The sequence below is a fragment of the Salvelinus alpinus genome, chromosome 39 (assembly GCF_045679555.1).
Source record: "Salvelinus alpinus chromosome 39, SLU_Salpinus.1, whole genome shotgun sequence".
Lineage (NCBI taxonomy): Eukaryota > Metazoa > Chordata > Actinopteri > Salmoniformes > Salmonidae > Salvelinus > Salvelinus alpinus.
Window position 1 is genome coordinate 8,818,152 of NC_092124.1, and position 14,457 is coordinate 8,832,608.

A 14,457-nucleotide genomic window follows, 5' to 3' on the forward strand; every position below is an offset into this window, starting at 1 on the left:
ATGTGGAACGCCATGATAACAAAGAAGACCAAGAACCATTTACACGTCAGCTTTTTATTGTTATTTAGACGTTCATTAACACCCTGGAACTCATACTTAAACCATGTAGTCTTTAATTCACGTTTGATACAAGACTTGGTTTATAGATGTTATCGAGGTAAAGCTAGCTAGCTGCTAACAATGGCTAACTGTGTGGGTTTTCACACTCAAATAGCCTCCATCATGGAGGTACTAGCGAATGCAGCCGTGGCAGAGATCTGTAAACTCGTAGACGACGACTATGCAGTGTTTCGTTTGGAAGTAACTCAAAGCCAGAAAGAAAACAGGGGATTGCGGAGGAAACTACAGCTACTGGAACTGAAGGTGTCACGGGAGCGCGCAGAGAGGACAATACGAGAGCGCGTACTCGCCAGTCGTCCCAGTAGTGTTAAGATCCTCGACCGATACAGAGGAATGGCAAGAGGTACATTTAGCAGGCCGAGGCGGCAACGGCCTGTCGCCCGTTTCCCCTCTGCACATATGCTTAGATGTATTACCCAGATTTGGGTCTTGGTCAGTTTTTGGATAGTATGCAATAATTCCCCTGATTTACATGGCTATCTTGTGCAAATAAGAGCCAATATCATAGTGTAGCTATTGTACAGTCATTGCACCTCAAACCATAGGGATTATATGGTGCTCACCAAGTGTTGGCACGTCCCCTGTAATTCTATTGGCTACTGTTGTTCATGGGAATTTCATATATAGTGGGCATGCGTCTGGTGATTGTCTTCTTTTGCTTCATGGTTTAACGAAACTTAGAGCACTGCTCATCTTGTGCCAAAGCTAAGCATTATAACACATACTAACGAACCGGTATAGCTAGTTGCTACTAAACTCCCACAGCACAGTGTGAATATCTTACTTGTGGAAGGTAATTAACAGCATCAACAAGAGTACTCCTTGTTGTGGCATCAACGTAACCCATACACCATACAAAAGATGACCCACAACAAAATTCTTACCAGGTTCTTGATGTACTGCATTTCCTATTATTTACTCGATGAAAACAATGTGATGCATGGAACATAATACATCAATCAATAAATCGTATATCAAGAAGTTATGAGAAATGTTACCTTACATCCTTGTCAATTCTAGACAGTGTCTATAGTGTACAATATACTGTTGCATTGACAGTAGCTAACCTAACCACCTCTTTTCCCCCAATCACTCTCTCAGGAGAAGGACATATCACTGGAGGCCACAGAAACTTTGTGAAGCCAGCAGGGCACAATACATGGAGAGATGATCAAACAATCACTGTTGATGAGGGGAGTGGAACCTCAACCCAGCATGTTATCATGATAGAGGTTAGTGTAATAGTGTTATGTAAAAAATTACAGTTACTTTGTAAATCAAATGTGGACGGTTTATTTCAAAGGCTCCCCTCAGCTATTCACTTGCTTACATTTACATCCTAAGTTATATGCCATAGGGGAGCTTGAGACTTCCCTTTGACATTGTTATCCAATTCAACCCATGTACTGATAGTAATGTCCTCTCTTGTGTCAGTCTGCAGATGCAGAGGCTGCAGGTCCTGGGGTCAAGCAGGAGAGGTCTGAAGGAGAGGAGGACCCACGGCACAGCAGAGACAACCAGACTGGAGCAGCTGGTGATCCCCCTGTAGCCACGGAGGATACCGCCCCAGCGCCGCTCAGGACCCAACGCAGCATCACGGAGGTCAGTGGAATGCCGAACACCGTCCTCAAGTCAGAGACAGACACAGAGACTTTAACTGTAACACACAGGCTCTTACACACAGGATCTGACCACAGATCAGACCCAGAGAGACAGGGCCTGGGGAGACTGGGCTGTCCTCCTGCCCCTGGCTCGGAGTATTTACCGGTATTTCATCAGAGCCACAGGATGGTTCATACCCGTGGGGATAGCTATGGTGATGTGTTAAACATTGGCGGTGATGATCCGTCTTGTTCTTATGCTACAGAGATGGACCCAGGCAACATGCCTTTGGGTTTAGAGACACAGACTGATCTGTCTAAAGGGGACTGGAACCGGTACAGTAGTAGTGTACACTCTGAAGGGTGCCTAGATAAGAAAGGGGAGGTTATCGTCGTAGATGAAGTGACTGTGAAAGTGGAGGGCGACGTTCCTCCCACATGGAATGCAGAAAGTCACCTCGTAGAGGGACACTCACAGGGCAGAGATTTCTTAGATTACAGGGGAAGCTTAGAGACAAATCTAAATATCTCCACCCCCTCCTCTTTACATGCGTTCAGGGATCGCGACCCAGTGTCCGCGTCGATGGGGCCTTCCGATTCACATGGAAGCGTCCGTTTCGATCAGGTATTGAACTCAAATGACAGGGCTAAAGCCCTGGCTCCGGGAGGGGAAGACACATCAGGCAATATTAAAGAGAAACGGTTCCTTTGCATGTTCTGTAACAAAGGCTTCAGCTGCCCCCAGAAGGTGGAGATCCACCAGAGGGTCCACACAGGGGTGAAATGCTTCAGCTGTACCCAGTGTCAGATGCGCTTTGTCCAGGCTGGTGACCTGAAGAGGCACCAGAGGGTCCACACAGGGGAGAAACCCTACAGCTGCCCACAGTGTGAGAAGAGGTTCTCCCGCCAGGACCACCTGAAGATGCACATGAAGGTCCACACAGGAGAGAGGCCGTTCGCCTGTACGCAGTGTGGGAAGAGGTTCTCAGAAAGGAGATGCCTCAGGATACACCAGCAGAAAAACCATTCCACTCTATAACATAGAAAGAAACCATTCCACTCAATAGCTTCTCACATTTACATCAAACCCTGCATTAAAGACAAAGATGAATTTTCATTGTTGTCAGCAGAATGGATCCACAGAATCATTTGGAATAACGAGAGAAACAGATTTCAGTGTTGAATATTCCTGGATAGAATATCGCATCCAGACATTGTGTGATATACACTACCGCTCAAAAGTTTGGGGTCACTTAGAAATGTCCTTGTTTTTGAAAGAAAAGCACTTTTTTTTTAGGTCCATTAAAATAACATCAAATTGAGCAGAAATACAGTGTAGACATTGTTAATGTTGTAAATGACTATTGTAGCTGGAAACGGCTGATAAAAATTTAAAAAAGAATATCTACATAGGCATACAGAGGCCCATTATCAGCAACCATCACTCCTGTCATTCTTTAGACTAGTTGAGTATCTGGAGCATCAGCGTTTGGGGTTTCGATTACAGGCTCAAAATGGCCAGAAACAAAGGATTTTCTTCTGAAACTCATCAGTCTATTCTTGTTATGAGAAATGAAGGCTATTCCATGCGAGAAATTGCCATGAAACTGAAGATCTCGTACAACGCCGTGTACTACTCCCTTCACAGAACAGCGCAAACTGGCTCTAACCAGAATAGAAAGAGGAGTGGGAGTCCCCGGTGCACAACTGAGCAAGAGGACAAGTACATTAGAGTGTCTAGTTTGAGAAAGAGACGCCTCACAAGTCCTCAACTGGCAGCTTCATTAAATAGTACCCGCAAAACACCAGTCTCAACGTCAACAGTGAAGAAGCGACTCTGGGTCCTCTGTCCAGTGTCTGTTCTTTTGCCCATCTTAATCTTTTATTTTTATTGGCCTGTCTGAGATATGGCTTTTTCTTTGAAACTCTGCCTAGAAGGCCAGCATCCCGGAGTTGCCTCTTCACTATTGACGTTGAGGCTGGTGTTTTGCGGGTACTATTTAATGAAGCTGCCAGTTGAGCACTTGTGAGGCATCTGTTCCTCAAACTAGACACTCTAATGTACTTGTCCTCTTGCTCAGTTGTGCACCGGGGCCTCCCACTCCTCTTTCTATTCTGGTTAGAGCCAGTTTGCGCTGTTCTTTGAAGGGAGTAGTACACAGCGTTGTACGAGATCGTCAGTTTCTTGGCAATTTCTCACATAGAATAGCCTTAATTTCTCAGAACAAGAATAGACCGACAAGTTTCAGAAGAAAGGTCTTTGTTTCTGGCCATTTTGAGCCTGTATATAAAGGCATATATAAGCCTGAAAAGTCTGTTACATATTGTTTGTACTGTGTAGGATATATGATGTTCACACAATTTCCCAAGACACCTTTTATGAGAAAATTAATGCAGTTTATCAAGTTCATGCTGACTTTTCTTGTTGATGTGTGGTTTTCATATGGTGTATTTTACTCTTGCTTATGTTTAATAAACACAAAATGGGACTTTTGATTCTAAAGACTCTATAATAACAAACCTAATGCAATGATAAATCTTAGCGCTGGCAGTAATGCAACAGGTCCAGGGTTGTGTCTGAAATATGTTTGCTATTTTCACAGCGATAATTGTGGGTGCAGTAGCTAGTGGTGGCGAGAAAGGGCTGGAGTTGGTGACCATGAGACATCCTGAAAATCGGTTTTCTCACGAGAACAACTGTAGCGTCCAAACCTGACCATAACCAAACACTCCAGTACAATCAGGTTGCTTCTCAACCAAATTTGTGGCAACTGTTGTGAAAAAGGTTTTGAATTTATCAGTTACCACTTCCTTGTCAAATGTTATTTCCCCAATGACCTCCAGACCAACTATTTTACAATTTGCCTTCTGCCCATCACTGTTTAGTGACTGCCACAACTTCTTAGTATTATTCTTATTTTCACTATTTTAGTTTTTTTAAATGTTTTGTTGGCATCTTCAATCATCTGACTAGATTTCTTCCTTAGGATTATGTGTCTATTGAGAGGCTCTTCATCTTTGGTACTGTTATATTCTTGAAAAGTAGTATTCCTTGATTTATTGGCCTCAAGGATTTCCTGATTCATCCAAGGTTCAGTTCTTTGTTTAATTCTAACAGTTTTCCATGGAGCCGTAGTATCCACAATGCTTAAGAAACATTTTGTGAAATAGTTAACCTGTTTCTTTTTTTGGTGTTTTTGTTAAATAACATTTTTTAATTTTTTAAGGGTTTTCAGTTATTATCCATATCTAGACATTGAAGTTATGGGTCCCAGTTAACTTTACTCAATTGATCAATAAATGCATCTTTGTTATCATGTTTCATTGGTCTCGCAGTTATTGTGTTGTGACAGTGAGAGCTTTTTTTTTCTTTTTTTTACCTTGTGCAGTAAATCATAGAATGATCACTAATCCCCAAGGGAATGACACCACTTTTTAAAAAATCTTAGATTTATCAGACACCAAGATCAAATCAGTGAAGGTTTGGTTGGGGTTACATACTCTAGTGGGCTCCTTTTTTATCAGTTGATGCAAATCAAATATCCTGCAAAAATTCCTGAAAGCTTTAAATAACCGTTATATCCAATGTTCCAATATAGACAAGTTTGTTAAGTAGCATACAGAAACAAAATAACAAAATCTAGGCCTATCTATTGCTAAATATGTTGAACATGTTTGCAGTCCACATTGTTCTAAGTAATGCATGGCTTCAATATGGAAATACAGTGCCTTCATACCAAGAATTGTTTCACTTGTCTATTTTCAAAGAAGAAAGCTAAGAACATGAACAGCTTCATAGTTAAGAACACTGTAACAATATGGAAGAAAATGAAACGTATTCTACAAGAACCAATATCATTCACTAACAACCCTATGGAACAATTCTTGGATAGCTTTTCACATTTCAGCAATGGAAAGGTCAAATGCTGTATTATCTAAATGTTGAAAGTGTGCCGGCGACGGAGAGAAACAAAATGGTGCAGTTTGAGGCCATTTGGCAGAGAGTGATGGGGGTGTGAGCAGGTGGGTCTGGGCAGAGATGATGTGGATGTTTGTGAGCATCTGTATGTTGTCATTTGTATGTGGATGTATTGTAAAAAAAGATTGTACAAAAAAATAAGTATTAATGCCCCATGATTTATTCCACATTTAGTTACATTACAGCCTGAATTCAAAATTAATTCGATTTTTTTTCTCACCCATCCACACGCAATACCCCATAATGACAAAGTGAAAACATGTTTTTTGAGATTTTTGCAAATGTATTAAATGAAATCCAGAAATCTAATTTACTTAAGTATTCACACCCAGCGTTCAGCTACCCCAACCCCTCCCATCTATCTCTGAACACCATCCAGTTTTGATTTCTAGCTGCCATATATTTTTCCACTGTGCTGTGATTTTTCACAAAAGTTCTGAACCTTTCAATTCTCAGTTTCTACAGATTGTAAGTTAAAGTTAAAGAAACACCTATGCTAAGAGTATGATTGATTGACTATGACTATCAAATCACCCAGCAGTGCTATTTGCAGAGTTAGCTCCAAGTAAATGTTGCATTTTTTCAACCATTCCTGAACCTGCAACCAAAAACAAGCTACATATGGGTAGTACCAAAACAAGGGGTCTAATGATTCTGTCTCTTCACAGCAAAATCTGCAGAGCTGGGATGGTTGTATCCCCCATATACAGTGGGGAGAACAAGTATTTGATACACTGACGATTTTGCAGGTTTTCCTACTTACAAAGCATGTAGAGGTCTGTAATTTTTATCATAGGTACACTTCAACTATGAGAGACGGAATCTAAAACAAAAATCCAGAAAATCACATTGTATGATTTTTAAGTAATTAATTTGCATTTTATTGCATGACATAAGTATTTGATACATCAGAAAAGCAGAACTTAATATTTGGTACAGAAACCTTTGTTTGCAATTACAGAGATCATACGTTTCCTGTAGTTCTTGACTAGGTTTGCACGCACTGCAGCAGGGATTTTGGCCCACTCCTCCCTACAGATCTTCTCCAGATCCTTCAGGTTTCGGGGCTGTCGCTGGGCAATACGGACTTTCAGCTCCCTCCAAAGATTTTCTATTCGGTTCAGGTCTGGAGACTGGCTAGGCCACTCCAGGACCTTGAGATGCTTCTTACGGAGACACTCCTTAGTTGCCATGGCTGTGTGCTTCGTGTCGTTGTCATGCTGGAAGACCCAGCCACGACCCATCTTCAATGCTCTTACTGAGGGAAGGAGGTTGTTGGCCAAGATCTCGCGATACATGGCCCCATCCATCCTCCCCTCAATACGGTGCAGTCGTCCTGTCCCCTTTGCAGAAAAGCATCCCCAAAGAATGATGTTTCCACCTCCATGCTTCACGGTTGGGATGGTGTTCTTGGGGTTGTACTCATCCTTCTATTCCTCCAAACACGGCGAGTGGAGTTTAGAGCAAAAAGCTCTATTTTTGTCTCATCAGACCACATGACCTTCTCCCATTCCTCCTCTGGATCATCCAGATGGTCATTGGCAAACTTCAGACGGGCCTGGACATGCGCTGGCTTGAGCAGGGGGACCTTGCGTGCGCTGCAGGATTTTAATCCATGACGGCGTAGTGTGTTACTAATGGTTTTCTTTGAGACTGTGGTCCCAGCTCTCTTCAGGTCATTGACCAGGTCCTGCCGTGTAGTTCTGGGCTGATCGCTCACATTCCTCATGATCATTGATGCCCCACGAGGTGAGATCTTGCATGGAGCCCCAGACCGAGGGTGATTGACCGTCATCTTGAACTTCTTCCATTTTCTAATAATTGTGCCAACAGTTGTTGCCTTCTCACCAAGCTGCTTGCCTATTGTCCTGTAGCCCATCCCAGCCTTGTACAGGTCTACAATTTATCCCTGATGTCCTTACACAGCTCTCTGGTCTTGGCCATTGTGGAGAGGTTGGAGTCTGTTTGATTGAGTGTGTGGACAGGTGTCTTTTATACAGGTAACGAGTTCAAACAGGTGCAGTTAATACAGGTAATGAGTGGAGAACAGGAGGGCTTCTTAAAGAAAAACTAACAGGTCTGTGAGAGCCGGAATTCTTACTGGTTGGTAGGTGATCAAATACTTATGTCATGCAATAAAATGCAAATTAATTACTTAAAAATCATACAATGTGATTTTCTGGATTTTTGTTTTAGATTCCGTCTCTCACAGTTGAAGTGTACCTATGATAAAAATGACAGACCTCTACATGCTTTGTAAGTAGGAAAACCTGCAAAATCGGCAGTGTATCAAATACTTGTTCTCCCCACTGTATATACAGTGCCTTGCAAAAGTATTCATCCCCCTTGGCGTTTGTCCTATTTTGTTGCATTACACCCTGTAATTTAAATAGATTTTTATTTGGATTTCATGTAATGGACATACACAAAATAGTCCAAATTGGTGAAGTGAAATGAAAAAAATTCCCTGTTTAAAAAAAATTCAAAAAAACAGAAAAGTGGTGTGTGCATACTGTATGTATTCACCCCCTTTTCTATGAAGCCCCTAAATAAGATCTGGTGCAACCAATTATCTTCAGAAGTCACATAATTAGTTAGATTGCACACAGGTGGACTTTATTTAAGTGTCACATGATCTGTCACACGATCTCAATATATATACACCTGTTCTGAAAGGCCCCAGAGTCTGCAACATCACTAAGCAAGTGGCACCGTGAAGACTAAGGAGCTCTCCAAACAGATCAGGGACAAAATTGTGGCGAAGTACAGATCAAGGTTGGGTTAAAAAAATATCAGTAACTTTGAACATCCCACGGAGCACCATTTAAATCCATTATTAAAAAATGGAAAGAATATGGCACCACAACAAACCAGCCACCAAAACTCACAGACCAGGCAAGGAGGGCATGAATCAGAGAGGCAACAAAGAGACCAAAGATAACCCTGAAGGAGCTGCAAAGATTAGAGTATCTGTCCATAGGACCACTTTAAGCCGTTCACTCCACAGAGCTGGGCTTGGCCAGAAAAAAGCCATTGCTTAAAGAAAAAAATAAGCAAACAAGTTTGGTGTTCGCCAAAAGGCATGTGGGAGACTCCCCAAACATATGGAAGAAGGTACTCTGGTCAGATGAGACTCAAATTTAACTTTTTAGCCATCAAGGAAAACGCTATGTCTGGCGCAAACCCAACACCTCTCATCACCCCGAGAACACCATCCCCACAGTGAATCATGGTGGTCGCAGCATCATGCTGTGAGATGTTTTTCATTGACAGGGACTGGGAAACTGGTCAGAATTGAAAGAATGATGGATGGCGCTAAATACAGGGAAGTTCTTGAGGGATACCTGTTTGTCTTCCAGAGATTTGAGACTGGGAAGGAGGTTAACCTTCCAGCAGGACAATAACCCCAAGCATACTGTTAAGGCAACACTCGAGTGGTTTAAGGGGAGCCATTTAAATGTCTTGGAATGGCCTAGTCAAAGCCCAGACCTCAAACTAATTGAGAACACCAGCTTGAAGGAGCTGGAGCAGTTTTGCCTTGAAGAATGGGCAAAAATCCCAGTGGCTAGATGTGCCAAGCTTATAGAGACATACCCCAAGAGACTTGCAGCTGTAATTGCTGCAAAAGGTGGCTCTACAAACTATTGACTTTGGGTGGGTGAATAGTTATGCATGCTCAAGTTTTCTGTATTTTTTGTCTTATCTGTTTGTTACACCAAAAAATATTTTGCATCTTCAAAGTGGTAGTCATGTTGTGTAAATCAAATGATATTAACCCCCCCCCAAAAAAATCTATAATTCCAGGTTGTAAGTGCCAAGGGGGGTGAATACTTTCGTAAGCCACATTCCATTGGTTGCAAGAATTCTGTATAATAATTTAAATTGAAAAACTAAGATTTGAATCCGGCGTCGTTTTGTGTATCAGTTCATAAACCATGTGCCATGGAATCGGTACATCCAAAACTATTTTGTATGGTGCAGCTGTACATTTTTTGGTCCTTAAATGAAACTGGTTAACTTTTTTTAATTATCACAATTTTCTTTAGCAAATTTTGGTCTTTAATGCACGGCCGACAGACAAGTTCCTTACCTTCTCCCCTTTCCACTTGCCTCCTCCATTTTTGTGGCAATGCTGCAATCAGTTGGTTGTAATTTTGGATAGAGCAGACATTTCCATATATTTTTGTTAACTGCATGTGCGACAACTCCACCAGTCCTCTTTATGATATCATTTACAAAGATTACAGTTTTTAATAAATTTCCATTTTTATTTTCATCGATTAGTATATTTGAATTTAACCATAATAAACGATATATACAAACGTACACTACCGTTCAAAAGTTTGGGGTCACTTAGAAATGTCCTTGTTTTTGAAAGAAAAGCACATTTTTTGTCCACTAAAATAACATCAAATTGATCAGAAATACAGTGTAGACATTGTTAATGTTGTAAATGACTATTGTAGCTGGAACCGACAGATTTTTTATGGAATATCTACATTGGCCAATTATTAGCAACCATCACTCCTTTGTTCCAATGGCACGCTGTGTTAGCTAATCCAAGTTTATCATTTTAAAAGGCTAATTGATCAGTAGAAAACCTTTTTGCAATTATGTTAGCACAGCTGAAAACTGTTGTGCTGATTAGAGAAGCAATAAAACTAGCCTTCTTTAGACTAGTTGAGTATCTGGAGTATCTGGAGCACCAGCATTTGTGTGTTCGATTACAGGCTCAAAATGGCCAGAAACAAAGTACTTTCTTCTGAAACGCATCAGTCTATTCTTGTTCTGAGAAATTAAGGCTATTCCACGCGATAAATTGCCAAGAAACTGAAGATCTCGTACAACGCTGTGTACTACTCCCTTCACAGAACAGCGCAAACTGTCTCTAACCAGACTAGAAAGAGGAGTGGGAGGCCCCGGTGCGCAACTGAGCAAGAGGACAAGTACATTAGTGTCTAGTTTAAGAAACAGACGCCTCACAAGTCCTCAACTGGCAGCTTTACCCGCAAAACACCAGTCTCAACGTCAACAGTGAAGAGGCGACTCCGGGATCCTGGCCTTCTAGGCAGAGTTGCAAAGAAAAAGCAATATCTCAGACCAATAAAAAGAAAAGATTAAGATTGGCTAAAATAACACAGACACTGGACAGAGGAAGATTGGAAAAAAGTGTTATGGACAGACATCTATGTTTGAGGTGTTCAGATCACAAAGAAGAGCATTCTTGAGATGCAGAAAAAATGAAAAGACGCTGGAGGAGTGCTTAACGCCATCTGTCAAGCATGGTGGAGGCAATGTGATGGTCTGGGGGTGCTTTGTTGGTGGTAAAGTGGGAGATTTGTACAAGGTAAAAGGGATCTTGAAGAAGGAAGGCTATCACTCCATTTTGCAACGCCATGCCATACCCTGTGGACGGCGCTTAATTGGAGCCAATTTCCTCTTACAACAGGACAATGACCCACAGCATAGCTCCAAACTATGCAACAACTATTTATGGAAGAAGCAGTCAGCTGGTATTCTGTCTATAATGGAGTGGCCAGCACAGTCAACCCTATTGAGCTGTTGTGGGAGCAGCTTGACCGTAAGAAGTGGCCATCAAGCCAATCCAACTTGTGGGAGGTGCTTCAGGAAGCATGGGGTGAAATCTCTTCAGATTAACTCAACAAATTGACAATTAGAATGCTAAAAGTCTGCAAGGCTGTAATTGCTGCAAATGGAGGATTCTTTGATGAAAGCAAAGTTTGAATGACACAATTATTATTTCAATTAAAAATCATTATTTGTAACCTTGTCAATGTCTTGACTATATTTCCTATTAATTTTTCAACTAATTTCATGTATTTTTTTCATTTCTAAGTGACCCCAAACTTTTGAACGGTAGTGTATGTGGACACCCCTTTAAATTTGTGGATTCGGCTATTTCAGCCACACCTGTTGCTTACAGGTGTATAAAATCGAGCACACAGCCATGCAATCTCCATAGACAAACATTGGCAGTAGAATGGCCTTACTGAAGAGCTCAGTGACTTTTAACGTGGCACCGTCACAGGATGTCACCTTTCCAACAAGTCAGTTAGTCACAATTCTGCCCTGCAAGAGCTACTCCGGTCAAATGTAAGTGTTGTTATTGTGAAGTGGAAACGTCTAGGAGCAACAATGGCTCAGCCACAAAGTGGTAGGCCACACAAGCCTTTGGGATGAATTGGAACGCCGACTGCAAGCCAGGCCTAATCGCACGACATCAGTGCTCGACCTCACTAATGCTCTTGTGGCTGAATGGAAGCAAGTCCCCGCAGCAATGTTTCAACATCTAGTGGAAAGCCTTCCCAGAAGAGTGGAGGCTGTTAAAGCAGCAAAGGGGGGACCAACTCCATATTAATGCACATGACGAGCAGGTGTCCATATACCTTTGGTCATGTATTTGTTCTAATATTTGTTCTGTTTTTTTTTCTGGTGGATTAAATTGAAATTGCAACCAGCTTTCTATTGCTTGTTTTAAAAATAGCGATATTATGGAGATCTTTTCTTTTCTGCTTTTCTGCTGGAGAACCAACTAGGATTTAAGTATAGTTTTTGAATGACTGAAGCCTTTCCTATGCTTTCATATTTAATCATTTCTGCCCTCCGAATTCATATTCATTATAGAAATAGGCCCATTTAAATTTTTCCTGGCTTGCCATTCCAAATAAAGTGGAACATAAATAAATGGGTAAACTGGGATATGACTAAAGAATTAATCAGGGTGATTTTTCCATAAATTAATGGGTAAACTGGGATATGACTAAAGAATTAATCAGGGTGATTTTTCCACAAATAGACAGGTGTTGTCCTTTCATTGGGAGCAAAATCTTATCTAATCTGGCTAACTTTATATTAAAATGTATTGTAGTGAGAATTTATTTATTTCGCGATATGAATGCCGAGTATGTCCGCCTTACTGTCGGATAATTTTATTGGGAAACTACACAGTAATGTAAAAGTTTTTTTTTTTTTAGATGTAATATGGCATTTATCATAATTTGGTTTTATGAACCTCCAGAGAGGTTAGAAAAGTTATCTAGATCCTTTATGAGGCTGTGCAGGGATTCAAATTGCAGAATTAAAAGAAAACATGAATCATCAGCGTACAATGACACCTTTGTTTTCAAGCCCTGGATTTCTAGCCCCTTGATATTATTGTTGGATCTGATTTTAAAAGTTAGCATTTCGATGGCCATAAATAGATATGCCGATAGTGGACAACCTTGTTTTACTCCTCTTGACAATTTAATACTTTCAGAGAAGTAGCCATTATTTACTATTTTACTCCTGAGTTTACTATACATAACTTTAACCCATTGTATAAGAGATTCTCAAATTAAAATAGTCCAGGCGTTTTATATATAAATTCCAGTCGTACTTTATCAAAGGCCTTTACCAAAGGAATACCAGACCTGGTTCCCCCCCCCAAAAAATGTCATAGTGTTCTTTTGTTTCCAGTATTTGTCTTAAAGTGCATTTGGAAAGTATTCAGAGCCCTTGATTTTTCCCCCTTTTGTTATGTTACAGCCTTACTTTAAAATCTATTTAAATTGGGGGGTTTTCCACATCAATCTACACACAAAACCCCATAATGACAAAGCGAAAACAGGTTTAGACATTTTTGCAAATGTATTAAAAATAAAAACATACCTTATTTACATAAGTATTATTTACATAAGCCTTTAAAATGATAAAAAAAACGTTTTTGCTTTATTACGGGTTATTTTGTGTAGATTGATGAAAAAACAAACATTTTAATCAATTTTAGAATAAGGCTGTAACGTAACAAAATGTGGAAAAAGTCATGGGGTCTGAATACTTTCCGAATACACTGTATATTATCTCCAATGTATTGTCCATGTAAAACACCTGTCTAATTAGAATGAATAATATCCTACAATACCTTTTTAATGGAGAAGACTGAAATTAAAACATGCTTAAAGTACTTTGCTTCCTCCTTCAAACTGTAAGTTGGTGAATCATTTCTATGTTGAAGATAAAACAAATATTTATTCCATCCAGTTCGCTTTATTTTTATAATATTTACACTTGATCTTTCTTGAATAAGTTCCTCCATTTCTATTTGTTTACCCTCTAACTTATTCTCTGCCTCTATGGTACTGTTTTTATAACTATCTATTTGTACTGTTAGTTCTTCTTTTTCCTTTTTAAGATGAACTCCTTTGACCTAAAAAAGAAATGGCACCTAAAGGCACAGTTAGATGCCATTTTCACCGGACGAGCTACCTGTCCCAGACCTGCTGTTTTCAACTCTCTAGAGACAGCAGGAGCAGTAGAAATACTCTGAATGATCGGCTATGAAAAGCCAACTGACATTTACTCCTGAGGTACTGTACCTGTAGCACCCTCTACAACCACTGATTATTATTATATGACTCTGCTGGTCATCTATGAACATTTGAACATCTTGGCCATTTTCTGTTATAATCTCCACCCTGCATAGCCAGAAGAGGACTGGCCACCCCTCATAGCCTGGTTCCTCTCTAGGTTTCTTCCTAGGTTCTGGCCTTTCTAGGGAGTTTTTCCTAGCCACCGTGCTTCTACGCCTGCATTGCTTGCTGTTTGGGGTTTTAGGCTGGGTTTCTGTACAGCACTTTGTGATATCAACTGATGTAAGAAGGGCTTTATAAATAAATTTGATTGACATTTAAAAGTGTCCCATACAATAAGGGGATCTGCTGTACCTATGTTATGTAGGAAAAAGTTATTCTGTCT

The 14,457-nt window shown here is 40.5% G+C and overlaps 1 protein-coding gene across 2 annotated transcripts in view; it reads left to right on the forward strand.

Moving 5' to 3' along the window:
* The window catches only part of LOC139566781 (uncharacterized), a 20,699-nt gene continuing 6,242 nt past the window's right edge, over positions 1-14,457 (forward strand). Inside the window, exons 1-3 of one of the 2 annotated variants that reach the window (XR_011673142.1) lie at positions 1-463; positions 1,222-1,352; positions 1,555-1,722. Coding sequence is in view for 1 of the 2 variants with exons in the window: in XM_071388088.1 (XP_071244189.1) it covers positions 181-463; positions 1,222-1,352; positions 1,555-2,760 (1,620 nt within the window). In the remaining variant the exon portion in view is untranslated. Of the gene's footprint in view, positions 464-1,221; positions 1,353-1,554; positions 3,302-14,457 lie in introns of those variants that run through there. The other variant, XM_071388088.1, reaches the window with a different exon arrangement.